Source organism: Trichechus manatus, unplaced genomic scaffold (genome assembly GCF_000243295.1).
Source record: "Trichechus manatus latirostris isolate Lorelei unplaced genomic scaffold, TriManLat1.0 scaffold00033, whole genome shotgun sequence".
Lineage (NCBI taxonomy): Eukaryota > Metazoa > Chordata > Mammalia > Sirenia > Trichechidae > Trichechus > Trichechus manatus.
The window spans coordinates 8301334-8327952 of NW_004443969.1; the positions used below are offsets into that span (position 1 = coordinate 8301334).

At 41.6% G+C, this 26619-nt stretch overlaps 1 protein-coding gene across 7 annotated transcripts in view; it reads left to right on the forward strand.

The window, feature by feature from the left end:
* Positions 1-26619, forward strand: part of MGAT5 (alpha-1,6-mannosylglycoprotein 6-beta-N-acetylglucosaminyltransferase) — a 450048-nt gene that overhangs the window by 252716 nt on the left and 170713 nt on the right. For all 7 annotated transcript variants that reach the window (XM_023730183.1, XM_023730185.1, XM_023730187.1 and 4 more), the window contains 2 exons: positions 5277-5353; positions 6624-6713. In XM_023730183.1, coding sequence (XP_023585951.1) covers positions 5277-5353; positions 6624-6713 — 167 coding nt within the window. The remainder of the gene's footprint in view (positions 1-5276; positions 5354-6623; positions 6714-26619) is intronic.

Consider the following 26619-nt stretch of genomic DNA (forward strand, 5'->3'; position numbering starts at 1 on the left):
ATGGCCACTTGCAAGCTTTTAAGACCTCAGATGCCACTCACCAAAGTAGGATGCAGAACATTTTCTTAATAAGCTTTGTTATGCCAGTTGACCTACATGTCCCCTGAAAGCATGGTCCCCAGACCCCTACCCCTGCTACTGTGTCCCTCAAAGCATCTGATTGTATTCAGGAACCTTCTTAGCTTTGGTTTAGTCCAGTGGTGCTGACTTCCCCTGTAGTGTGTGCTGTCCTTCCCTTCACCTGAGATAATTCTTATCAACTATCTAGTTAGTAAGTAACCCTCACCCTCCCTTTCTACCCTCGTAGCCATCAAAGAATGTTTTCTTCTGTGTTTAAACCTTTTCTTGAGTTCTTTTACTAGTTAATGGTCTTATACAATATTTGTCCTTCTGTGACTGAGTAAATTCACTCAGCATAATGACCTCCAGATTCCTCCATGTTATAAGATGAGAAACAAGCAACAGGCTTTTGAGAGACATTGTTTATAGTGATTGTGGGCTGAGTTTAGAGGTAGATGCTGAGGATTTTAAAGTTTCTGCTTCCTGAACTGTAAGGGAAGGTAACTCTCTTCCTTTTTCAAGGGGATGTGGTAAGTATAAGGTGATAATGTATGTGACAGCACTTTAAAAAGGCAAGCAATGTATCAAGGCAAGTTATTATCATCAACTTTCATTTCCTGTCCTGTATCACCCTCTCTATTCTCATGTCCTTTTGAGACCATCTTTACCATTTACTTCTGCCTTCTCTATCCTGACTTTCTTTCCGTTTTCTTCTTTCCTCAGAGGCAGAGAAAAACACGAGTAAAAGAAAATCTGTCTGGTTCTGTACCTCTTTGTCCCTGACACTTCCAAATCCATACAGGCAGTCCCTGAGTTATGAATGAAATCTGTTCCTAAGTCTGTCTTTAAAGTCAAATTTGTAGGTAAGTCAGAACAGGTACATACAGTTCTTATTTAGCATCAGTTAGTCAAATGTTTGTCTTAGTATATAGTATGTATTTTATGTTTTTATGCACATAAAACACTTAAGAAACGTTTCTAAAGCACGCAGTGTTTTCATGAGCATCACAAAGTACTGGGTGCATTCATTATTATGAGCGGTTGTATTTAACTCAAATTTTTAATATAATAGGCTTTATGACAGCCCATTCTTAGGTACAAGTTGTCCGTAAGTCATTTATAACCTGGGAGCTGCCTGTATTTGAAATACCATTTTCCGTCTCCGTATGTGTGTCTCTCCATACATGTAGGCATATTTAGCCTGGGAGGGAGAATCTAGCTGTACAGCTGACAGGAACACCCATTCTCTGTGTATTTACAACATCCTTTGCTGCTCCTGAACCTGCTGTGTGTGTCCTTCCTGAATCTTAAGCATTTTTGATATAGAAGGGTTTGCTCTCTTAGATTAAGCCCACTAATCGAGTACCTACTACATTGTGTGAGTACAGTCCGGTGACCAATAAAACAACAGAATTCTCACACTGACATAATTTGGTTTTTGTGTAGGCACCTGCTTGACAGAGCTATGGAATCAGTACCAGTTCTCGGTGAAAAGACGCTTGCAGTTTGGGCTGGTAGTGAGAACTGAATTTCATGCTAACATTGAAATCTTTTTTTTTTTTTCTTTGCCCTTTCCCTGTTTAAAAAAAATTGGCTTGTGGTGAGCAGCAGGGAGACCATTCTAGTAATATATCTTGGCAGAATCCTATCTCCCTCTTTTAACGGGGCCTATATATTTTAAGCTCAGTCTCTGAAAAGCAGTAACATTAACCTCTTTTGGCTGGAATTATTATTTGTTAAGCAAACTTAGATTAGAGGCTCTTCCAGAAGTAAGATAGTTCTCCATGGACACAAAATAATAAAAACATCATTTATTAAGGGCTTTTGTCATCATTGGGATGATAAGCTTCTGACAGGTCATGTCGTGCTTTTTGGAAACAAAATGGAGAGATATCCTCTATGAAGGACCCGAAAATCCTCACGGCTGCGAAGTGCTGTTGGTCTTGCTTGGGTAACTTGTGGTCAGGAAGCAGCTCAGCCGATGCTCAAAGGCCTGGGACTTCCTGTTTCTCCCGTCCGTGAGTCCCTCCTACCCCAGAGCCGCTAGCCATTAAATGAAAATCTTTGTTGTCTATACAGACCCATAGCTGTGTGATTAAGTAGATGGGAGAAAATTTGTCATAAGATAATGGGATTGCAGAGAAGACCCTGTTGGATTAGCTAAAAAGCTGGAAGAGGACTAAAAACCCTGAACTAGCAGGTGTCCTGCACGGTGTGGTTCTCCCTCAGCGTGGGGTCAGGCGGAAACACATGTGTGTGTGTGGTTGTTGCTCAGACAGTCCTCACTGAGTGCCCGGTAATGGAGCATAAAGAACATAATCTTCCCAAACACAAATCAGAAGAACCACAATGAGATACCACTTCACCCTTACTAGGATGGCTATGAGTGAAAAAAAAGAAAACAATAGGTGGTGTTGAAGCTGTGGAGAAATTGAAACCCTCATCCATTGCTGGTGGGATTGTAAAATGGTGTAGTCACTGGAAAACATTTTGGTGGCTCCCAAAAAAAATTAAACATAGAATTACCATGTGACTGAGTAGTTCCACTCCTGGGCATATACTGAAAAGAACTGAAAGCAGGAATGCAAAGAGATACTTGTACACCAGTGTTCATTAAAGCACTATCTGCAGTAACCAAAACATGGAAACGATGTCAATGTCCATCAACAGATGAATGGATAAACAAAATGTGGTACATAAATGCAGTGGAATATTATTCAGACATAAAGAGAAATGGGCCCTGATGCATACCACTACATGGTTGCACCTTGAAAACGTTATGCTGAGTGAAGTAAGTCAATCACAAAAGGACAAAGATTGTATGATCTCACTTATATATAGGGTTGCTATGAGTCGAATCAACTCGACAGCAGTGGGTTTTTACATGAAAGATTTAGAACAGGCAAGTGTATAGAGGTCAAAGCTTATTAGTGGTTACCAGGGGAAGGAGGGAGGGAAAAAGGGTAACTCATTGGTTAGGGGACACTGAGCTTCTGTTAAGGGTGATGGAAAAATTAGGAAATGGATGGTGATGATAGTTACACAGCATAAAATTAAAAAAAAAAAAAAAACCCGACGTAACCTTCCCATAACATCCTCACACCCTAGGAGGCGACATGGTCAAATACAAAGAAAATGACAGGACTACTCCCTAGAGAGGCAGTGCTCCAGGGAGCAGCCCTAAATCCTGATGCTACAGCTCAGGAAGAAAGGGTTAAGGACTGTTTCTTTAGGGAGATGATCCTTCTGCTGAGTCTTAAGGGAGGAAGGGCTTTAACTGGTAGAGAAAGGGTGGAGGGCAGAAGAGGGTGAGAAGGAGGCACAGGGATGCCTAAAGGTATCCTTAAAAGACATCCATACAGCAGGTCTTCGCAGAAGTGAGGATCCTCATTTTGAGAATCTCTTAACCTAACAAGCACAGGGGTCTATACCTGGTTTTGTAAATAAAGTCGTAATGGGAAACAGCTCTGCCCATTCGTTTACATATTGTCCATGGCTGATTTTGCACAACAGTGGCAGGGTTGAGTAGTTATGACAGATACCTTATGGCCCCAAAGCCATATTTACTTTCTGCTGTGGTTGGTAGTATCAGCCATTGGGAGTGCCAGACCAGACTCTTAACAGATTTTAACTTATTTAATTCTCATAAGAGCTGGATGAAGTAGAGGTACAGTCATTCCTATTTTACAGATAAGGAAACTCAGCCTTCAACAAGTTAAGTGTCTTGCATCTTAATTGCTAAATGACACTGCCCCTAATCCATGATAAGGAGGATTTTGATTTTATGCTATCCTTATCTTTCACAACTGTAATGCTCATTGAAGACACTAAATCAAGTGATCAAGAATTTCTCTGTTTCAGATTATCAAAAGAATTGATTTTCAAGGGGCAGTGCAGTCAAAATCCTCCTTAGCACTAACTTCTGTTTTAGCCCCAGCAGCCACTGATGCCATTTACATACCCTGTCAAATGGGGAGATAGTTTCCGATTAGTACTTTGTATAGAAAACTGTCAGAAATAAGCAATGGTGACATTTTCCAAGCATTTCTGGAAAATGTAGTAGGTCCAAAAAGAGAAGCACATAGGTTTAGGATTGTAATTTAATAGTAATTTATAACAAATGATCATTTCTGAACAAAAATCTGGTCATATGAACCCCCTTCTTAAAACCTTTTAGTGCTCCACCATGCCCTTAAGATGAAGCCCGAAGTCCTTATGGCTTATGAGACCTTTCCTGTGTGAGACCCGTTGCTTCTTCTCTCTGTCCTCTCAATACGTCACACTTCTTCATTGAAGCCAGCATGTATTCCTGCATTTGGAACTGCCTCAGTTCTTTGATGCCATCTCTACCTTCTCACTTTACCTGGCTCACGCCTACTTCATCTTCACATCTCAGCTAGGATGTCTCTGGATCCAGAAAGCCTTCTTTGACCCTTAGGGACTGGGTTTGACCCTTGCCTCACCCTAAAATAATGTCTGTTAAACTGTTCACTTGTTTATTTACTTGTCTGTTGTCTGCCACTAGACCATAAGATTCTTGAAGACATTCTTTTCATTTTTCCTCTTTAGTTACAAGGAATAGGAATCCACTAGATCCTAGCTAGCATAAAGAGAGTTTGTTGTGAGAAAATATTTAAAGGAATCAGGAAACCTTTGAGGAAATCTAAGAACCAGGTCTGTAAGAAGCTATACCTCATGGAACCAGAACGGGAGTTCCTCAGGTCAGAGCTGATCTGCCCTGGGGCTCTCTGCTCCTCTGCACACCAGCTCTATCCACCTGCCTTTATCCTGCTCACATCCATGTCTTCAGAAGTCCACTCCTGAGTTCATCATCATGCCTGCATTGCTGAGAATGGCCCCACCAGCCCCAGTGGACCCTCCTAATCTCATGGCGTACTTTCCTGCTTGCTACTTGTGTGGTTTCCCAGTTGCAAATTCAGAGCAAGGACTCTGGTTGGCCTAGCTCACCCTTTCAAGCCAGGCCACACATGTCATAGTTCTGTGACCATCCTGGAGGTAGGCTGTCCTTAGGTCAGGTCCCCAGCTGCAGAGCAATTGGACATGTTTGAGCCGGTGAGGTTCCATGGGTCAGAACACAGCTGGCTACCAGTATAGACTCCTCCTCCTGGTTTCTCTCCCTCCTCTGCTTGAAAGGATGTTAGGCATGTGTTTTTATGAACTTCATGGTATCCTTTGCTGTTTTCTATCTTTTACAGATATTATTAATGGAGCTCAAGAAAAGTGTGTATTGCCTCCTATGGATGGCTACCCCCACTGTGAGGGGAAAATCAAGGTAAGGCAGACGTGATGCCTGCTCATTTCTGTCATCCTCAATCTGCATTATCATCCCCTCCCCTTCCTTCCCCTTCCCACCCATACAGGTGGGCAAGTGAGCTATTTAAGGAGTGCCTCAGTCCTGCCAGTTTGGGGCTGTGGCCGTGACAGTCCCTTCTCTTCTGCCACCTCTGTGTCGTTAGTCAGACAACAGCTCTGATGGGTCAGACTGAAATAGCCATGGCCTTTTCAGGCACCTGCTATGCCTTTGAAGCCTCCTTCCTTCTGTCTTACCCCAGCCTTCAGTGGCGATCCCTCCAGAGCCAATGACAAAGGCCTGCTCTTATTTAGTGTCCTAGCTTCCCTCTCCACAGTCCCGAGGCCCCCCGCACTGTGGTCTCCAGATTGTGGTTTAAATGTCACATTTCATTTGGGGTTGATAACCCAGAAGTTCTTAGCCACTCATTCACTCTTAAGAACATTTTTTTTTTTTTAAATCCTATTTATGTGGTCTGCCCCGCAGGAGTCCACTCCCTGCTGGATGGTGTTCAGAGGAAAGTTTCAGTTCAGGTATGCAGTTAGGATGGTGAGTCCAAACCCTAGAAGCATTTCCATGGTCTCGGGTTAGGATGCCTATGAATGCACGTGCATTCACTCATTCCACACTCTGTTCCAGGAACTGTACAAAGGGCAGGTGAAACTGTGTTTCTTTGAGCAGGGGATATTTAGATGCATGGATCCCATTAACCAAAAAAAAAAAAACCCCTAACCAGTTGCCATTGAGTCAGTTCTGACTCATGGCGACTCCTGGTGTGTCAGAGTAGAACTGTGCATAGGGTTTTCAAGGCTATGATCTTTCAGAAGCAGATTGCCAGGCCTTTCTTCCAAGGTGCCTCTGGGTGGGTTCAAACTGCCAACCTTTCAGTTAATAGTCGAGCACTTAACCATTTTTGCCACCCAGGGTCCCAGTAGGCACTTGCTTTTGATAAAACTCTCCTAGCCATTGCCTCTCCTGGGCATTATTACCTGGACTGTACCACGGCCCTTCTTCAGTGTAAGCACCTCTGTGAGGCCCAGCTCTAGCCAGTGTCTACCTGTGGATCACTCAGGAACTAAACAATGGTCGTGTTGACCTGAGCTCAGGGACTCTATCGCACTGTTATTTAGGCCACTGTGTGAGCCATTCACCCCAACGTTGGCCTCCCTATCCTCTCCTCTGTCAGCAGATGTGCAGGAGCCCCGAGAAAGGGCTGCTAAGAGATGTTCTTGTCCGGCTCTTGTCGTTTCAGTGGATGAAAGATATGTGGCGCTCGGATCCCTGCTACGCAGACTACGGAGTGGATGGGTCCACCTGCTCCTTTTTTATTTACCTCAGTGAGGTGAGCCGCTTCTGTGGCGTCTGGGGGTAAATGCATGTGGATTGTCTGTTTTGTAGCTGAGCGTGGAATTTGAAAAGTTTTAAAACAGGTATTTTTACATAGAAGGCATATGTTTCCCTTCTTTATTATGGTTACCAAGTAGAAAGACCTTTTTTTCCTGAGGGAAAATAGCCTGAGGTAGGTATTTACTTTCACCTTCTGTTTTTTTAATCTGGTCTTCATTTTCTTTTGTACCCTTGCATTTAAGTAGCAGCTTTTTTTTTTTGGAGGTCATACCCGTTGTGGTCGGGTCAATTCCGATTCATAGTGACCCCATAGGATGGAGTAGAACTGCCCCATAGAGTTTCCAAGGAGTGCTGACCTTTTGGTTAGTAGCCACAGCACTTAACCACTACGCTACCAGGGTTTCCTTTGAGGTCATAGAGCCTTCTTTGACAAGGTTGCCTAATGGCCACCCCGCTGCTATCATGAGTACTCCAGAGCTCATGACAGCCATTAAGATAACCAGAACCAGAAACAGTTGCTGTCCAGTTGATTCTGACTCATGGCGACCTCATGTGAGTCAGAGTAGAACTGTGCTCCATAGGGTTTTCAATGGCTGATTTTTCGGAAGTAGATCTCCAGGTGCTAACCATTTGCACCACCCAGGGACTCCAGTTATTAAAATACCTGTTGGAAATTAAAAGCACTGAGAGTTATGTGTGGGATCTTCCTCATTAGCAGGCTGCTGGCAAATTTTACAGATCAAGGCCCATGAAACATGGAAGGAGTTACAGGTTTAAGTGATCTCCATTTGACCTTTAGGAGAGTCAAAGGGGTATGGTAGAGTTAGCGCTTACTATATGTATATATACATATCTGTCTGTCTGCCTTTCTGTCTAATCTCCCATATATAGAGGAGGAATAAAATAAGGGGTCAACACCTGTGCCCTGTCTCCCATGGACAGTGGGCAGCCCCTTAGGGCCTTGTGAAACAAATGCTCATACTAATTTCAGAGAATGTGCACCCAGGGCAAGCTTTCTGTTGCCATTTCTTTTGATTCACGCCTGCATTTTTTATTACTGTGGCCACTTGAGCTGTTGTAGTAATGGCTCCCTGATGATGCCATGCCTGAAGGCGAATGCCTCCATTTTTAAGGTTTAAGAAAATAACACAAATGAATCAAATGCTTTTGCCCTGTTTTTCCTGTGAGACTCAGGCACCTCTCTCCCCTCAGTGTATAAGGTGGCCAGGAGGGGCCTTTTCTGGGGATGGAGGCCAAATCAGCCTTGCTAAGGGGCTCATGGCCCCGGATTCCGTGAGCTGTAGCTCCTCCGGCGGCCTCTCTCCTAGACTGCTACTTCTGGTTCCTCAGAATGGTCCAATCCTCTGGTGTTTTTTTTTTTTTTTTTGTAAGTTGCCCCATAACCACCCCACAGCCATCCCAAGAACCTCAGAGCAAATGATGGTTAAAATATCTCTTGGAAATTACAAGCACTGAGAGTTGGTGTGTGGTCTTCCTTATTAGCAGGCTGCTAGCAAATGCATCTTGTAGCACTTAATTCTGTGTTTCTGGCTTGTGAGTCTCACAGCCCACCTTCTAATTTCCTTCTCCAGAGGAGTAAGGCCTGGGGCCCTGGCTGAGCCTTCACTGCAGTGAGAAGTCAATTAGAAGCACCTTTCCTGCCCTGAGAAAAATCTTCCTTATTCCATTTAATCTTCAAAAGTTTTCTTCCTTTTTCCATTTGATAGCATTTAGTCAGAGTCCAACGGTGCCCCCTGATTGACAAGCTGAGCTAATTTCACACCCTCCTAAGAGTTTGCATGTTGGAATGGACTGTTGAGGTAAATGTAGAGGATTTTACATTCCCACTTAAGCCTTGTCTCCACTGCTTAGGCTGGATCTGGGAAGGTATGGAACAATGGTCTGGAGGGAAAAAAACAAAAACCGAACCAGTTGCCATTGAGTCTGTTCCTACTCAGGAAGACCCCATGTGTGTCAGAGTAGAATTGTACTCCATGGGGTTTTTAATTGCTGATTTTTTCACAAGTAGATTGCCAGGCCTTTCTTCTTAGGCTTCTCTGGGTGAATTCAAACCAACAACCTTTTGGTTAGTAGTGAGTGCATTAACGATTTGTACCCCCAGGGACTACTCCAGAAGAAAAGGGACTGCAATTATTCGTGACTTTGTTCCCTTCTTTTGGAGACAACTCTCCCCTCCCCCAGTGAAAGAAGGGTATAGCTGAGAGAAAAGTGAGGAAGATTCTGGTGAAGGTAAATTGAGAGGAGTATGGCAATGATCAAAAAAAACAGAAAACAACAAACGCTGGTGAGGGTGTGGGGAGATTGGGACTCTCATACACTGCTAGTGGGATTGTAAAATGGTACAACCACTGTGGAAAATGGTATGAGCCCTTCCTTAAAAAGTTAGAGATACCTTATGATCCACCAGTCCTACTACTAGGTATATATTGTAGAGAAATAAGAGCCATGACACAGATAGATACACGCATACCCATGTTCATTGCAGCATTAATTACAGTAACAAAAAGATGGGAACAAGCCAAGTGCCTATCAGTAGATGAATGGATAAACAAACTATGATATATACACACAATGGAATACTACCCAATGTTAAAGAATAATGATGAATCCATGAAACATCTCACAACATGGATGAACCTGGAGGATATTATGTTGAGTGAAATAAGTCAGTCACAAAAGGACAAATATTGTATGAGACCTCTATTATAAAAGGTCAAGAAAAGTTTACACGCTGAAAGAAACATTCTTTGATGGTTACCGTGGGTGAGAGGGGGAAAGGTAGAAAATAACTAGATAGTAGACACATGTTAACTTGGGTGAAGGGAAAGGCAATACACAATAAGGGAGATGTCAGCACATCATGACTGAGACAAAGGAAGACACTGGGAGGAATGCAAGAGTAAAAGGAAACAATGGTAAGTACTATTACATACATAATCCTGCAATAACAGTAATAACAAACAGTAATTTATGAGTGGGTACGTAGGTAGATATGTAAGCTGAACACATGTGGGATGGAGTACACCCATGAGCGTATATAAGTTTGGCGGAGGATAGTTCTACCTGTGTCTTTGTATGTGCTGCAAATATATCCATATATATTTAGTATATAGTAGAGCGCACAGGGGGCAAAGTTATGAAAACCTCTTAGCCATAATCAAACACCTTGAGGGACTGGGTCACTGGGCTTGAGGGCTTAGGACCATAGTCTCGGGGGACATCTAGGTCAATTGGCATAACATGGTCTATAAAGACAGTGATCTACATCCTACTTTGGTGAATCTTTAAAGCTTGCAAGCAGCCATTTAAGATACAACTATTGGTCTCTTCCCAACCAGAGCAAAGAAAATCAAGGACTCGAGGAAGCAATTACTCAGAAGGACTAATGGACCACACAAACCACAGACTCCACTAGCCTGAGACCAGAAGAGCTAGATGGTATCTGGCTACCACTACTGACTGATCGGGATCATAGTAGAAGGTCCTGGACAGAGTGGGAGAAAAATGTAGAACAAAATTCAAATTCATAAAAAAGACCAGACTTACTGGTCTAATAAAGACTGGTAGAACCCCAAGACTATGGCCCTTAAACATCCTTCAAACCTGGAACAGAACCTGCTCCTGGAGATCACCTTTCAGCCAAACAATAGACAGACCTATAAAGTGAATCCTAATACCAGTGAGGATGGTGCTCCTCAGAACAGTCAACCATATGAGACCCAAAGGGCAGCATTTGCCCAAAAATAAAGTTCAGAAGACAGGAAGGGACAGGAAAGATGGGCGTATGGAAACGAGGAACCCAGGGAAGAAGGGGTAGAGTGCTGTCCCTTTAAGGGGATTACAACTAATGTCACGGAACAAAATGTGTATAAAATATTGAATGGGAAACTAATTTGCTCAGTAAACTTTCACCCAAACCACACAAAATGTTCAAAGTAAATAAGTGAATGAATAGAGAGGCGTGTAGGGCAGACTGGGTCATATATGATAGATGACATATACAGGTAGTCTCCAACTTATGACATATTCAAGTTACAATGAACTGCACTTTCTACTGTCCTTTTTTTCTTTGTACATTTTATCATTCATAATATGTACTACATATAGTGTTGCAGCTCGTGATTTGCAGATGTTATCATTCTCAGATGTTCACTCGCAGATGTTTGATTTTATGATTTACATTCAAAACACTGCCGTATAGCAGGCTCTGGCCTGGTGTACGATGAAGTCAGTGTCAGTGTCAAGAGTCATAACAGATAGGAAGTTGGGCAGTGTTCAACTCCACACATACAACAACTGAACTGCGCATGCCTCATAGCAGTTACCGCTCCTACTTCATTGTTATGACACTGACCCCAACTTCACTGCAGACCAGGCCTATAGCATGATCTTATTCAGCGTTTGTACCCTAAGAAGCATCAATTATTAACATGAAATGAGGTATTTGACTTACGTCAGAAACTGACTGATGATAGAGTCATCAGAACGGAACCCCATCATAAATCAGGGACTACCTTGAACCTATTATTGGCCCCGGAGTGTTTCATTTCAGAACCTCTGTTTTTTTCTCTTCTGAGGCGTGGAGCTGTGCTTCATTAGCCTAGTTACTCTCTTCTTATACAGCTGATTGGGTTTTTTCTTTCTGTGCAGCTGAATTCAGTTCAGCGGGCACTTATTGAACACCTATTGCAGTCGATGATTGTCGGTCATTACCGAGAAGGCATATTTCTTGATACCATGCTGTGCATTTTTCATCCTAGAAGAGTCAAATGGGAGAGGAAGAAAGGATGCAGGTTACTGGGCCTGGAAAAGGTGGAGATGGATCCCCTGGAAAGAGAACTGGGACCTTCTTTTTCAAGGTCTTACTCTGAAAATATCCTTGAATCTCTGGGCTTTTAAAAAATTCCACTTTGTCATGCTGTCACTGTAGGTACCCTCAGAGAGTTAGAGGAGAGTTTCACCAGTATGGTCACTGCAGTCGGAAATGCTGCCTTGGAGCCTGATACCTGATGCCGCCTTTGTGTCTGCTGCTCTCTAAGCTCCGTGGCTTTGGAAAAGTTACTTACCCTCTTTGTGCCTCTGGTTCTTCAATTATAAAATAATAGTTTTACTTTTTGTTTGTTTTTAAAGGACCCTGTCATGAGGCTATTGTGAGGATTCCTGAGTTTATACGAGAACGTGCTTATAGTAGAGCCCAGAAGATGTTGTTAGCTGCCATCGAGTGAGCCCCGGTTCATGGCGACCTTGTGCATAATGGAACAAAACGCTGCCTGGTCCTGTGCCATCCCCATGATTGGTTGTGGATTGGACAGTGTTCTGTTGTGAACCAGAGGGTTTTCATTGGCTGATTTTTGGAAGTAGATCACAAGGCCAAATAGACACTTAGTTAACATAACTAACACATTTTTCATGGCTTTTGATGTTGTGATTACTTGAGGATAGTTTCAGGGTGTCAGTTAGCTTGGGAAGTTTTATGTGGGTCCTTGGTTCCATTTTAGATATAAAAGCAGTTTTTGGTTCTCGTTTACCAACCTAATAGAATTTTACTTCCTTTGACTTCTGGTTATGTAGGAATTTAGCCGTTCCCCTTGTCGTCTTTTCTCTTGATCTGATACATCTGTTTGCATTCGAATGGTGAGCCAGGGATATGGATCACCAGTGCATCCCAGCTATTTTTAATGTAAAATTATTAGAGATGTTGTCTAAAGTCAATTAATCCTTCCTAGTAATTTTAAAATCCTGGACAACATTTAGGACTTTTGGATGCTGTTAGGTAGTCCAGGTTTTTTTCTTGCTTTCTTTAAACTTTCTTTAATTCTGTTATTTCAGTAAGCCCTTAATTCTGTCCTTCCTGGGTTGTATGCCAGGTTTCTCTTGCAGTTGGGAAGATGCTTAAGAAAGACATCTTCACTGGTGGAGGTGGCATTGACTTGTTTACTCGATCAGCACATGACCAGTGACTTTTATTCCTTTCTTATCCTTATTGAAGAGACAACTCTTGTTTCTGTCTACCTTTAGCCTCAGAACTTTGACAGATATCAGAGGACATGAAATACAATGCCCCTCATGGTTAGTCACCCGGGAATGGAAGCCCTCAGTTCCAGCCCAGACTTAGGAGCTGGCAGTCTTCCTTCATTTTTCTCTCCATGGTTGTCTCAGTGTGCCAACTTCCACTGAGTTATGGCACTGTAAATTTCTACTTTTACCCCCACCAACCAGGAGTCTACAAATCTTTGCTAAATCACAGGAAGTGAAGCCATCAACACTTCCCCTTATGATGTCCCTACAGCTGCTTATTATGCATCTGTCACTGAATTAGGGACTAGGGATGTGGAGATAAAAATCTAGTCCTTCCCCTCATGTAGGGTTAGGGTTTGGGTAAAATCAACCAGGTGTCATCAAGTCAGCTCCAACTCATGGTGATCTCATGTGTGTCAGAGCAGAACTGGGCTCCATAAGGTTTTTAAAAAAAACAAAAAGTAGATCACCAGGACTTCTTCCAAGCCACCTCTGGGTGGACTTGAACCACCAACCTTTCAGTTAGCAGCTGAATACTTAACTGTTTGCACCACCCAGGGACTCAGGTGTTTGAGTAACAGACAATAAAAGAAGGAAACATTATGGAGCCACCACTGTATGCCAGCCTCTCAAATACATGATTTCCTTTCAGTCTCTCAAGAGAGAAAACGCAGATAACTCAGAGAGGTTAAGTCACCTATCTCCAGAGTCCTGCACTTTCCACTAGTGTTACCCCTTCATGTAGAAGGAAAACTGAAATCAGGTTAATAACTTGTAACCACTTGCTTTGCATTCTGTTCTCTGTTCAAATCCACTTGTGTTTGAAATATGCTTCTAATTTGGCTAGTTTCAATTAGTCATTCTTTGTGGCTAGTTTTCTGATACTCCATAATTTTGATGATATCCTACCCCTGACAAAAGAGAATCAGCATCAGTTCTCCTAAGGCCGTAACTCACAGATAGCAGGTGCTCAGCCAGTCCAAGTGGTAAGAGTGAGTGAATGATTCATTAGGCAACGTTGCGTTTCCAGAACATCAGGCAGTTCATTTTCTGTATCTGTTTTTGTGAGCCATGTAACTACTCCCATTATAGAGACAAGGACCTATAAAGCAATTACTCTGAGTGTCATTGTTTCAGGTATATTAACTTCTCACAGAGTCTTTTACTGCTGTCAGCTTTTACAAAATCTAGAATGAATTTCTTCACCCCTATTAATATTATATTGATAGATGATGCTAATATATTTGATACCCACACATATTTTTTCCTCTTTACATAGTTGTTCTAGCAACTAGCAAACATTAAACCTTTCTAAGCTTCTTAATATTTTTGTGCTTTTTTTTAACTTCTGTTGCCTTTGCAAATATGGTTGCTTTGAAATAATCGAATTGCACAGTGATTGATTGCTAGATCTTAGAATGTGTACAAGCTGTTGCTTCAAATGCCAATTTGGGCTACATTAGTGAGTGTGTGTGTGCATGTGTGTGCACCTCTGTGTGTGTGTGTATGACTTTCATAAAAGAATAAAAGAAGCCATTTCATGCCTTTCTCACCAATCTGGTTCTTATATTATGAACACCAGGCATAAAGGTCTTTGCCTCTTTCCATTCTCCCTTGGCAGTATGTAAAACTAATATTGGCTAAGCATGCTATTAACCTTGAGTTTATATTCAGCGTGCTTAATCCCTTGATTAATGCCAAAATTAATGCCCAACAGCAAAGGTTGAAAGCTTAAATGTTTGTGAATGTGAGCATGAAATGAAATCCTAATAACCAGTACAATGATTTGGATTTATGGGCTGTGTTGCCTGCTAAAGATAACTTGGAAATGGTGTTGCACAGACTAATTTGTCAAAGTGGGCAGTGATAAGGAATTGACTCTTTAGGTTGCAGGAGAAAACCTGAATGAAAAAAATATAACTAACATTTTGGGGTGGGCTAGGGAGTACTTTAAAAATATCGCTAGACTGTTTCCTGAGAATACTACCGCATACCTTTTAAAATGCTTAGACATTTGAAATAGGAAATTCCCTTTCAGTGAGATAATATTTCTTGGCCCAAAAGGGTATGGCACAGATTTATAATCATGTTGTTTTCATTTCTTGAGTTTAGCCTTTATCCTTTTCATCTATGTGTATTATTTGTTCTTATTACCCAAGTTCTAGACATCCTTAGAAAAAGAATTTTTGTATAAAACAGTCCTGAGTTTACAGAGTACTATTTATCAGTGAGCCTAACTGATTTCTCAGTTTTCTTCCCTCATCCTCTTCCCTCTCTCAAGTCCACCTTCTTAGTGATGCTTCCTGTCTATCTACAAATTTCAGATACTACAATATTTACATTTAGTCTTCTTGCTCTGGTTTCGGCCTTACAAAAATTAGAAGGGCAAAGGACAGAGCTTGCCAAACCCCAAACCAGCACTTCTTTGATTAATGTTTTTAATAAATGTGGAGTCTGTAGGTGGTGTGACACGTGTGTTGCTGTGATGCTGGAAGCTATGACACTGGTATTTCAAATACCTGCAGGGTCACCCATGGTAGACAGGTTTCAGTGGAGCTTCCAGACTAAGACAGACTAGGAAGAAGGACCTGGCAGTCTACTTCATTGACCAGTGAAAACCTTATGAATAACAGCAGATCATTTTCTGATATAGAGTGGGAAGATGAGCCCCTCAGGTTGGAAGGCACTCAAAATATGACTGGGGACTGCCTGCTTGAAGTAGAGTTGACCTTAATAACATGGATGGAATAAAGATTTCAGGACCATCATTTTCTGATGTGGCACAACTCAAAATGAGAAGCAGCAGCTGCAAACATCCATTAATAATCTGAATGTGGAATGTATGAGTATGAATCTAGGAAAATTGGAAGTTGTCAGAAATAAAATGGCACGCATAAACATCAGTATCCTTGGCATTAGTGAGCTGAAATGGACTGGTATTGGCCATTTTTAATCGAGCAATCATATGGTCGTCTGTTCCGGGAATGACAGATCGAAGAGGAATGATGTCACAGTCATTGTCAAAAAGAACATTTCAAGATCTACCCTGAAGTACAGTACACCTACAGGAAGACCAGTTAATATGACTAGTATTAAAATGTATGCACAAACCACTAAGGCCAAGGAAGAAGATTTTTACCAACTTCTGCAGTCTGAAATTGATCAAACATGCAGTCAAGATGCACTGATAATTACTGATGATTGGAATGCGAAAGTTGGAAACAAGAGGCTCAGTGGTTGGAAACTGTGGCCTTGGTGATAGAAATGAGGCTGGAGATCAAATGATAGAATTTTGCAAGACCAACGACTTCTTCGTTGTAAGTACAGTTTTCAGCAACATAGAAGGCGACAGTACACATGGACCCAGCCAGATGGAATATGCAGGAATCAAATCGACTACATCTGTGGAAAGAGACAATGGAAAAGCTCAATATCATCAGTCAGAACAAGGCCAGGGGCTAACTGTGAAACAGACCATCAATTGCTCATGTGCAAGTTTAAGTTGAAACTGAAGAAAATTAGAGCAAGTCCACAAGAGCCAAAATATGACCTTGAGTATATCCCACCTGAATTTAGAGACCTTCTCAAGAATAGATTTGACAAATTGTACACTAATGACCGAAGACCAGATTACTTGTGGAATGACATCAAGGACATCATACATGAAGAAAGCAAAAGGTCATTAAGACAGGAAAGAAGGAAAAGACCAAAATGGATGTCAAAAGAGAGTCTGAAATTTACTCTTGAACTTAGAGTAGCTAAAGTGAACAGAAGAAATGATGAAGTAAAAGAGCTAAACAGAAAATTTCAAAGGGCAGCTCGAGAAGACAAAGGAAAGTATTATAATGAAGTGTGCAAAGACCTGAAGTTAGAAAACCAAAAGGGAAGAACATACTTGACATTTCTCAAGCTGAAAGAACTGAAGAAAAAATTCAAGCCTCGAGTTGCCGTATTGAAAGATTTGACAGAGAAAATATTGAATGACGCAGGAAGCATCAAAAGAAGATGGAAGGAATACACAGAGTCACTGTACCAAAAATAATTGGTGGATGTTCAGTCATTTCAGGAGGTAGCATATGATCAAGAACCGATGGTACTGACGAAAGAAGTCTAGGCTGCACTGAAGGCATTGGCGAAGAACTAGGCTCCAGGAATTGACATAATACCAATTGAAATGTTCGAACAAACGGATGCAGAGCTGAAGGCATTCACTCGTCTATGCCAAGAAATTTGGAATGCAGCTACTTGGCCAACTGACTGGAAGCGATCTATATTCATGCCCATTCCAAAGAAAGGTGATCTAACAGAATGCGGAAATTATTGAACAATATCATTAATATCACATGCAAGTAAAATTTTACTGAAGATCATTCAATAGTGATTGCAGCAGTACATCAACAAGGAACTGGCAGAAATCCCAGCCAGATTCAGAAGAGGACGTGGAACGAGAGATACCATTGCTGATGTCAAGAGGATCTTGGCTGAAGGCAGAGAATACTAGAAAGATGTTTACCTGAGTTTTATTGACTATACAAAGGTATTCAACTGTGTGGATCATAACAATTTATGGATAACATTGTGAAGAATGGGAATTCCAGAACGTTTAATTGTGCTCATGAGGAACCTGTACATGGACCAAGAGGCAGTTGTTTAAACAGAACAAGGGGATACTGTGTGTTTTTAAATCAGGAAAGGTGTGCATCAGGGTTGTATCCTTCCACCATACCTATTCAATCTCTATGCTAAGTAAATAATCCGAGGAGCTGAACTATATGAAGAAGAACGCGACATCAAGATTGGAGGAGACTCATTAACAACCTGTGACACGCAGATGACACAGCATTGCTTGTTGAAAGTGAAGAGGACTTGAAGCACTTACTGATGAAAGTCAAATACTAGAGCCTTCAGTATGGATTACATCTGAACATAAAGAAAACCAAAATCCTCACAACTGGACGAGTGAGCAACATCACGATAAATGGAGAAAAGATCGAAGTTGTCAAAGATTTCATTTTACTTGGATCCACAATAACACCATGGAAGCAGCAGTCAAGAAATCAAACAACGTATTGCATTGGACAAATCTGCTGCAAAAGACCACTTTAAAGTGTTAAAAAGCAAAGATGTCACTTTAAGAACTAAGGTGTGCCTGACCCAAGCCGTGGTATTTTCAGTAGCCTCATATGCATGTGAAATGTGGACAGTGGGTAAGGAAGACTGAAGAAGAATTGACGCCTTTGAATTATGAATGTTGGATTGAATATTGAATATGCCATGGACTTCCAGAAGAATGAACAAGTCTGTCTTGGAAGAAGTACAACCAGAGGGCTCTTTAGAAGCAAGGATGGTGAGACTTTGTCTCATGTATTTTGGACATGTTATGAGGAGGGACCAATCCCTGGAGGACATCATGCTTTATAACGTAGAGGGTCAGGGAAAAAGAGGAAGATCCTCAATGAGATGGATTGACACAGTGGCTGCAACAATGGGCTCAAGCATAACAATGATTGTGAGGATGGCACAGGACCAGGCGGTGTTCTGTTCCAGTGTACGTAGGGTTTCTGTGAGTCAAAACCAGCTCGACAGCACCTAAGAAACAACAACCGTGCAGACAGTTAACGCCCTCAGCTGCTAACCAAAAGGTTGGAGGTTCGAGTCCACCCAGAGAGCCTCGGAAGAAAGGCTTGGCAATTTATTTCCAAAAAATCAGCCAGTGAAAACTCTATGGAGCACAGTTTTTCTCTGACACATATGGGGTCACTGTTTTGGTTTTTTGGTTTGTAATAAATGTGACGATCTGGGGCTTAAATGTAGTCATCTTCGGTTTGTTCTTCTGCACACTTAATGTTGTCTCTACTAATTTCAATTACATGGCAATAAATTATTTTTAACTTTTTTATTCTTTAAACTTACTTGTATAGAGAATGTCAGTACTATGTTAAAAAGAGTATATTGAACCCCCATGTGCCCATTATTCAATCTCATTTCACCTGTGTTCCCCCTCCTTATTTTTAAGCAAATGCCAGACATCATATCATCTATAAATATTTCAGTATGTATCCTTAAAAGAAGGGAAATATTTTAAAACATGTAACCATGTTACCATTTCACACCTAAAAATTAATGTTAATTCCTTAATATTATCAAATATCCAGTTAGTGATCACACTTCTTGACCATCTTATAAATTAAAGTTTAATTATTTGAATTGGGTTTCAAATAAGGACCATAAATTGATAACAGTTGTTGTCTTTTAAGTCCTTTAATTTTAGATTGCCCTTCACTATAGGGTCGCCGTGAGTCAGAATTGACTCGATGGCAATGAGTTTGGGGTTTTTTTTTGTTTTTCTCAGCTCTCTTTTTTTCCCCTGGCAATTTTTTATTGAAGAAATTGCTTCATTTGTCTTTCCAAGTTTTTATAATCTGAATTTTGATACTTACATCCCTATATTGTTGTCTAAAAGAGCCCTGGTAGTGCAGTGATTAAAACTCTCGGCTGCTACCTGAAAGGTCGGCAGTTCAAACCCACCACAGGAGAAAGATATGACAGTCTGCTTTGGTAAAGATTTACTGCCATGGAGCATGAGGAACACCAGATACCCAAGGAAAATACTAGCCCAAAAGACAGAAAGGGGCCACATAAACCAGAGACTTCATCAGCCTGAGACCAGAAGAACTAGATGGTGTCCGGCTACCACCAATGACCGCCCTGACAGGGAAAACAACAGAGAGTCCCTGATGGAGCAGGAGAAAGGTGGGGTGCAGAACTCAAATTCTAGTAAAAAGACCAGACTTACTGGTTTGACTGAGACTAGAGGAACCCCGGAAGATGTGGCCCTCGGACTCTCTGTTAGCCCAAAACTGAAACCATTCCCGAGGCCAGCTCTTCAGACAAAGATTAGACTGGACTATGGGACATAAAATGATACTAATGAAGAGTGTGCTTCTTAGCTCAAATAGATACATGAGACTAAATAGACAGCTCCTGTCTGGAGGCGAGATGAGAAGGCAGAGAGGGTTAGGAGCTGGTTGAATGGACACGGGAAATCCGGGGTGAAAAGGAAGAGTATGCTGTCATAGTGTAGGGAGAGCAACTAGGGTCACATAACAATGTGTGTAAAAATTTTTGTATGAGAAACTAACTTGAATTGTAATCTTTCACTTAAAGTACAATAAAAAATAGGGAAAGGGAAAAAATGTTTACTGCCTTGGAAACTCTATGGGTCACTTCTACTCTGTCCTGTAGGGTCACTATAAGTAGGGATTGACTCAGTGGCAGTGGATTTGGTTGTTGTCTAATTTGTTTCTCTGTTCTTTGTATTTCCTGTAAATTGGTAGTTAGATGTGAGATTTTATCAGAGTCAGCCTTAATATTTTTTGCAAGACTGCTTCATGGGTGGCATTCTGTACTACTGTCAGTAGGCACATGATGTCTGAATATCTCTGTTTGTGATGTTACAAGCCATTGAAGCTCAGTGTGCCAGGCACAGATTTTGATGCTGGGGACACAGCAGTGAACAGGTCAGATGAAGTTTCTGTCCTGAAGAAACTTACATTCTAATGAAGCAGTAGAGCTCTGGTGGTGCAGTAGTTAAGCACTCGGCTGCTAAGTGAAAGATTGGCAGTTAGAACCCACCCAGTGGCTCCATGGGAGAAAGACCTGGTAATCTGGTCCCATAAAGATTACAGGTTAGAAAACTCTATGGGACAGTTCTACTCTGTCACATGGGGTCACTGTGAGTCAAAATCGACTCAGTGGCAACCAACAACAGCAGCAAACAATGAATAGTAACCCAGCATATAAAATAATTTCCACAAATAGTGAGTGAAAATAAGTTGGATGAGAGTACTGAGTGACCAGGTATGTAGGTGAGCAAAGGCTTGTCGTAGGACAAATTTGAGCGTCAAGTGGAAGGAAATAAGGGAGTGAAGCATGGAACTCTATGGAAGGGAGAGTGTTCCAGGTAGAAAGAACAGCAAATACAAAAACCCTGAGGTTTCTGGGTTATAGGATCACCAGAGAAAATACAAGTTAGCCAGTTAAATTTGAATTTCAGATACACAATAAATAATTTAAGTGTAAGAATATCACAAATATTATATGAGACATACTTTTAAAAAGTTGTTGTTCACCTGAAATTCAGATTTAACTGGGCATCCTCCCCACCACCCAATCTGGCAACCGTATTGCAGTGTGGATGAGCTTGGCATGCATTTGGACTCACAAGGAGGTCCGTGTGCGTAGGGCGGGGTGGGTGAGACAGACATTTAAGTGTTGAGGTCAGATTCTGTAGTTTGTTGGTATAAATTATGGATTTTATTCTGAGCGTAATGAGAGTCAATTGAAGGTTTTGAGTCAGTGTAAAATAAGTATAAGTGATCCACTTTAGGCTTTAAAAAGAGCATTCTTGCTGCTGTGTGCAGAACAGACAGTAGGGACAAGAGTTGGATGCAAAGAGCTGTTTTGCTTCCACTAATCTTACAGTATGGCATCACAGTAGGAGCGTCATAAACTCTTTTTAAAGGATTTCACGGAGAAGATTTAGGCAGTAATACTCCAATATTGAAGACTAGTCTGTGCTTATGGAACTGTAGAAATACATTGTTTGGTGGTGATGAAGTGTCCTACCTCAGAGTGGGACAAATGTCATTTCAGACCCTGGCGCCTGTCCTTAGCTCTGTTGTCAGGGGCAAGGGGTTCTGCCTCTCTGTGCTTCAGTGTCTTCATCTGGCATAAGAATTGGCCTTTCTCAAAGGATTCTTTTGAAGACCAAATGAAATAATGTATGTAAAGTGCCTATCCTCGTGCTTGGCTCATGTTGTAGCTTTTGTTGTTATCCTTTGTCCTCCCACACCCCCACCCCGGCCCAGCCCCCCGTATACAACCATTTCAAGCAAACAGTTTAGGCAAGATATTAATCAACTGAAGTGTTTAGTGCAGAGGACCAGTCTAGGTAGCTGAACCACTTATATATGTACATAGCTTTTACTTTTAGCATTTCTTTTTTGAAACTTTAGAAGGTGGAGTGAGCAGGAGGTAGAGTGTGGTAAAGAAGTCCTATGCTTTTTTTTTTTTTTTTGATACCTGTCCCTTAATGGGTAACATCATTTGATACGTCATTGGTATAACATATATGTGTATATATATGTATACACATATATATGCATATGTATACACACACATATATATAGTGATGTGTGTAATATATAAATGTATATGTATGTGTATATATGTGTATATCTATATATACAATCAAAATATCAAATTTATAATCAGATACATAAACTTTCAATATATTGCTATATAGTCAACAGTGTTCTTTTTATATCTAACCAACTAGCCTGACAGCATGACATAAAATGATCTCTTTCAGTGCTTATAGGATGATAGAATTAAGAGGTTATCCCATTCATCTCCTTCATTTTGTAGATGAGAACCCTTGAAAGCCAAATGGTTCAAGGTTGCATGCCTAGTTATTTGCAGAGTTGGGCATATTAATCCATTTTGACTGATCTAGATTCAGTCCTCTTTCCCACTCAACCGCTCTCTTGTCCTCCACTAACCTTGGTCTTTAGGGTGGCTCCACTGTGTTCTGGTCAGGGAGCAAGAGATCTAAATTGTCACCCAGCCCTGCCACTTACTATTGAGGTTATCTCAGCATGTTTCCCAACCCGTTTAAGCCTTGATTTCCTCACGTGTAACATAGTGATGTGAGACATTGGTGGTTCAATGGTGAAGTTCTCATCTCCCATGTGGGAGACCCATGTTCAAGTCTTGGCCAATGTCAAGTCAAGTCAGATCAAAGGTAGCCACCACCTGTCTGTCAGTAGAGGCTTGCATGTTGTTATGATGCTAAACAGGTTTCAGTGGAGCTTCCGGACTAAGATGGATTAGGAAAAAAAGCCTGGCAATCTACTTCCACAAATTAGCCAGTGAAAACCTTATGGCTCACGATGGTCCAGTCTGTTACTGATCACAGGGATGGTGCAGGAGCAGCGTTTTGTTCCATTGTGTATGGGGTCACCATGAGTCGAGGGCTGACTCAACAGCAGCTAACAACAACATGGTGATAGTACCCATGTCGAAGGGTACTCCGGGTGATTAAATGATGTGATGCATGCAAGTGTTTGGGCTTTTTTTCTAGGAGGCCTGGCATATTGTAAGCCTTCAGTAAATGATACTTATGTTTATATATTGTAACTCCTTTAAAAAAGTATTCTATTAATAAATGTTCATTGTAAAAAATTATGATATGCTGATCAGCAAAAAGAAAATGAAAAGCACCCATAACACCATCACCCAGAGATAATCTCACACTTTGCTTGTGCATTTTTTCCCTTTAGTTTGGTTGTGCTTACCCTCTGAAAAATACAGCACGAGATTCTATACGTCCGTGATCCATTAGAATAAAACATGTCACATTAATCACAAGAGAAGAGGCCATAATAGAGCCTGATCATTATTTTTTCAAAAGAACAGAACATTACTACAAAGAGTTATGTCATCTTATACCTAAGTACATGCATATATACATTGACTTCTCCTACTAGTGTTTGCTACAATTTTCTTTCTTCCTGTGGCCAATTTCAACTTGAGTTGTATCTGTATTTACTGGCAATTTCTTTTTCCATAAATGTAATGAATCGTCCATCCTATGGACCTTGAAAGTAAGTCTGACCTAGTTTAGCTCTGTTTAGGGACTCCGAGAATTTCTTTGATTCATAGTGCTCATGATTAAGCGGCAAGACCTACTCAGATCAAAGCAGTTTAAATCATTGGGAGGAGGAATGTCAAAAACCAAACTGTTTTATTTTATATCTCCTCGTTCGAGAAAAATGATTTCTAGTGTCCTCTCCATGGAGTAAGCGTTAATGTTCCAAAATTCTAGACTGGGTGGCCTTTCTCTTTTGTACGTTTTTTGCTGCCTCTTCTTTTTGTGACCTGGGGCTAGTGCACTAAAAAGATTAATTCGTGTCCCGGGAGTTTTGCCTTCCAATTGAAGGTTATTGGAGTCATGATTCTGCTCCTCTATCAGCTGTTGCCCTGTGTGTGTTGCTGTGAACTCAGAGTGTTTTCAGTTCTTAGGCTTCACCGTGGTGAATTGCAGGCTGCTTTTTAAGGCTCCCCAGTCCCATTCCTTGGCTGAGGGCTTGGGGCAGGGCTGACTCGGTAGACAATAGGAGCATCCAGTGCCACAGCATGGTGCCTGTCCCAGGGTAAAGATAAAGCCCTGTCCCAGGGAGAGCACCAGTTGTGGCCATCTTAGTATCTTAGTGCTGCTATAACAGAAATACTACAAGTGGGTGACTCTAATGAACAGAAATTTATTTTCTGTAAGTTTAGGAGACTAGAAGTCGAAATCCAGGGCATCGGCTCTAGGAGAAGGCTCTCTTCACTCTGGGGGAAAATCCTTGTCTTGTTCACCTTCTCTCCCTTGGTTCCTTGGTGGTCTCCACGTGGCATCAGTCTTTTCCCATATGTGTTTCCTTACTTCTCTGTGCCTGGTCTGCTCCTTTTATATCTCAAAAGCACACCCTACACTGATATGGCCTCATTCGTATAACAAAGAAAAACCCTATTTCCAAATGGTATTACATTCACAGGTATAGGGTTAGGATTTATAATACATATTTTTGGGGGACACAATTCAATCCATGACAGTCTCCATTGCAAAAGTGTGGCTAAGGTAGTGGGCGAAAGAAGGTGGCCACAGGCAGAAGTTAGGCCACTGGTGTTCTGAGAGCCAGACAGAGTAAGAATGATTTGAAATTGGGGAACCTCAAGGTCAGGCAGGCAGTGAGCCCATTCTGGAGCACAGGTTTATTGGTATGATGCTGTCCTGGTGGGTTTAACTCATTAAAGGACTCTGGATGGATCAGACAGAAAATCAAGTGAGGGATTAGGAGATTGAGTTATTAGCCTTGAGCAAGATTTTTCCTGAATGTTATTGATGACGTTCTTATTTAGGAAAATGTTGCTCATTTGAGGGCTGTTTGTTTCAGTACTTGGAGTTATTGCCAGTCCTGGCTGTCTTCCAATCCTAGTAATCCTCTGAGGTTTCAGAAAGAAATTTTTTTTCCTCTCCCCAGGGGGTAATTGGTGTATGTATAATTTAATTATTAACCAGTTATCCCATCACTATGTACAAAAGCAATAGCCTTAAAAACTCACTCTCATCATTCTGTTGTCAAGATGTTCGTAATTGATTTTTCCACCATTATGAGGAATGTGTGACAGATTTCTAGCTAAAAGCTAAAATAAACCGACTCTATTTTCCATAAGATCTTCACCAGGCCAGTTTTTTCAGAAGTAGATTGCAAGGTCCTTCTTCCCACTCTGTGTTAGTCTGGAAGCTCTGCTGAAACCTGTCCACCACGGGTGACCCTGCTGATACTTGAAATACCGGTAGCATAGCTTCCAGCATCACAGCAACATGTAAGCCACCACAGTACAACAAACTGACAGACAAGTGGTGGTTCATAAGCCGTGGTTCCCAAGCCATGGTATTTTCAGTCACCTCATATGCATGTGATAGCTGGACAATGAATAAGGAATACCGAAAAAGAATTGATGCCTTTGAATTATGGTGTTGGTGAAGAATATTGAATATACCATGGACTGCCAGAAGAATGAACAAATCTGTGTTGGAAGAAATACAGCCAGATTGCTCCTTAGAAGCAAGGATGGCATGATTTCATCTCACATACTTTAGACATTGTAAAAATGGTGTGATGGAGACATCTGACCTCCTCTAACTTCACAAGAAGAAGAATCAAGATCAACAGTTCAGGCTGATTCCTATGAGGTGGAGGTCAGACATGCCTCCACCCTCCAACCTTTTTACCAATTCTGACAGCAGCCGTCCCTCCCATGGCACTCTATACTTCTCTACTGAGTTTGATAATTCATTGCAATGGCCACATAGAACTCACAGACCATACTCATAGTTATGGGGTTTATTAGGGAAGTAACGGGTTCCAATTCATGTTCAGGAATGCTCAGGATACAGTTCTTTGGTCAGGACAGCCTCTTCTCAGCAGGCAGGTCTCTCTCTGGTCCCTCAGCTTCTGCCCTGCTCAGAGAAGTGTTACAAAGCTCTTTTAGCTCTGCCAGTAAGTGCCTGGAGGCACCCTCCTCTAGCAGAAAGCCTTGATGCAAAGCTGCTTAGCTTGGCGAACCTAGCTGCACCAAGTTCCTGGAGGCACCCTACTCCACCAGCAAGGGTCCTACTCAAAGACACTGAGCTTTCTCACTGTGGACTGGGAAGCCTACTGTGCAGTCTCCTGCCGGTCTCTCCTACTGCCATTTTGCTGCCGCTGCTTCTCACCGTCTTCAGTGTTACAGCTCTCTCTCTTTTTCTGTTAGTCTCCTGGTTCCAGGAGCTTCTCAGTGCAGAGATCCCAGGTCCGAAGGACGTGCTCCACTCTTGGCTTTTTTTTCTTGCTGGTGGTGAGATCCTCTCTTCCTACTTCTGGGATGACTCATTTTAAGCCTAGTGGGATGGCAAAACTGACCAATCCCTTTGTTAGGGTTCCGTGTACTTTATTTGCATAGTTCCACTCAGTCATTGTGAGTGAGTCATAAAGACTGGTTAGAAGCGCCATATTAAGCAATTCATTGCAAGGCCGTTATGTTCTCAGGAGGAGCTAGTCACTGGAGGAGGACATGCTTGTTAAGGTAGAGGGTCATTGAAAAGGTGGAAGACCCTCAATGAAATGGATTGACACAGTGGCTGCAACAATGGGCTCAAACCTAGCAACGATTGTGAGGATGATGCAGGACCCGGCAGTATTTCTTTTTTTTTTTTTTTTTTTTATTGTACTTCAGGTGAAGGCTTACAGAACAAATAGTTTCTCATGAAA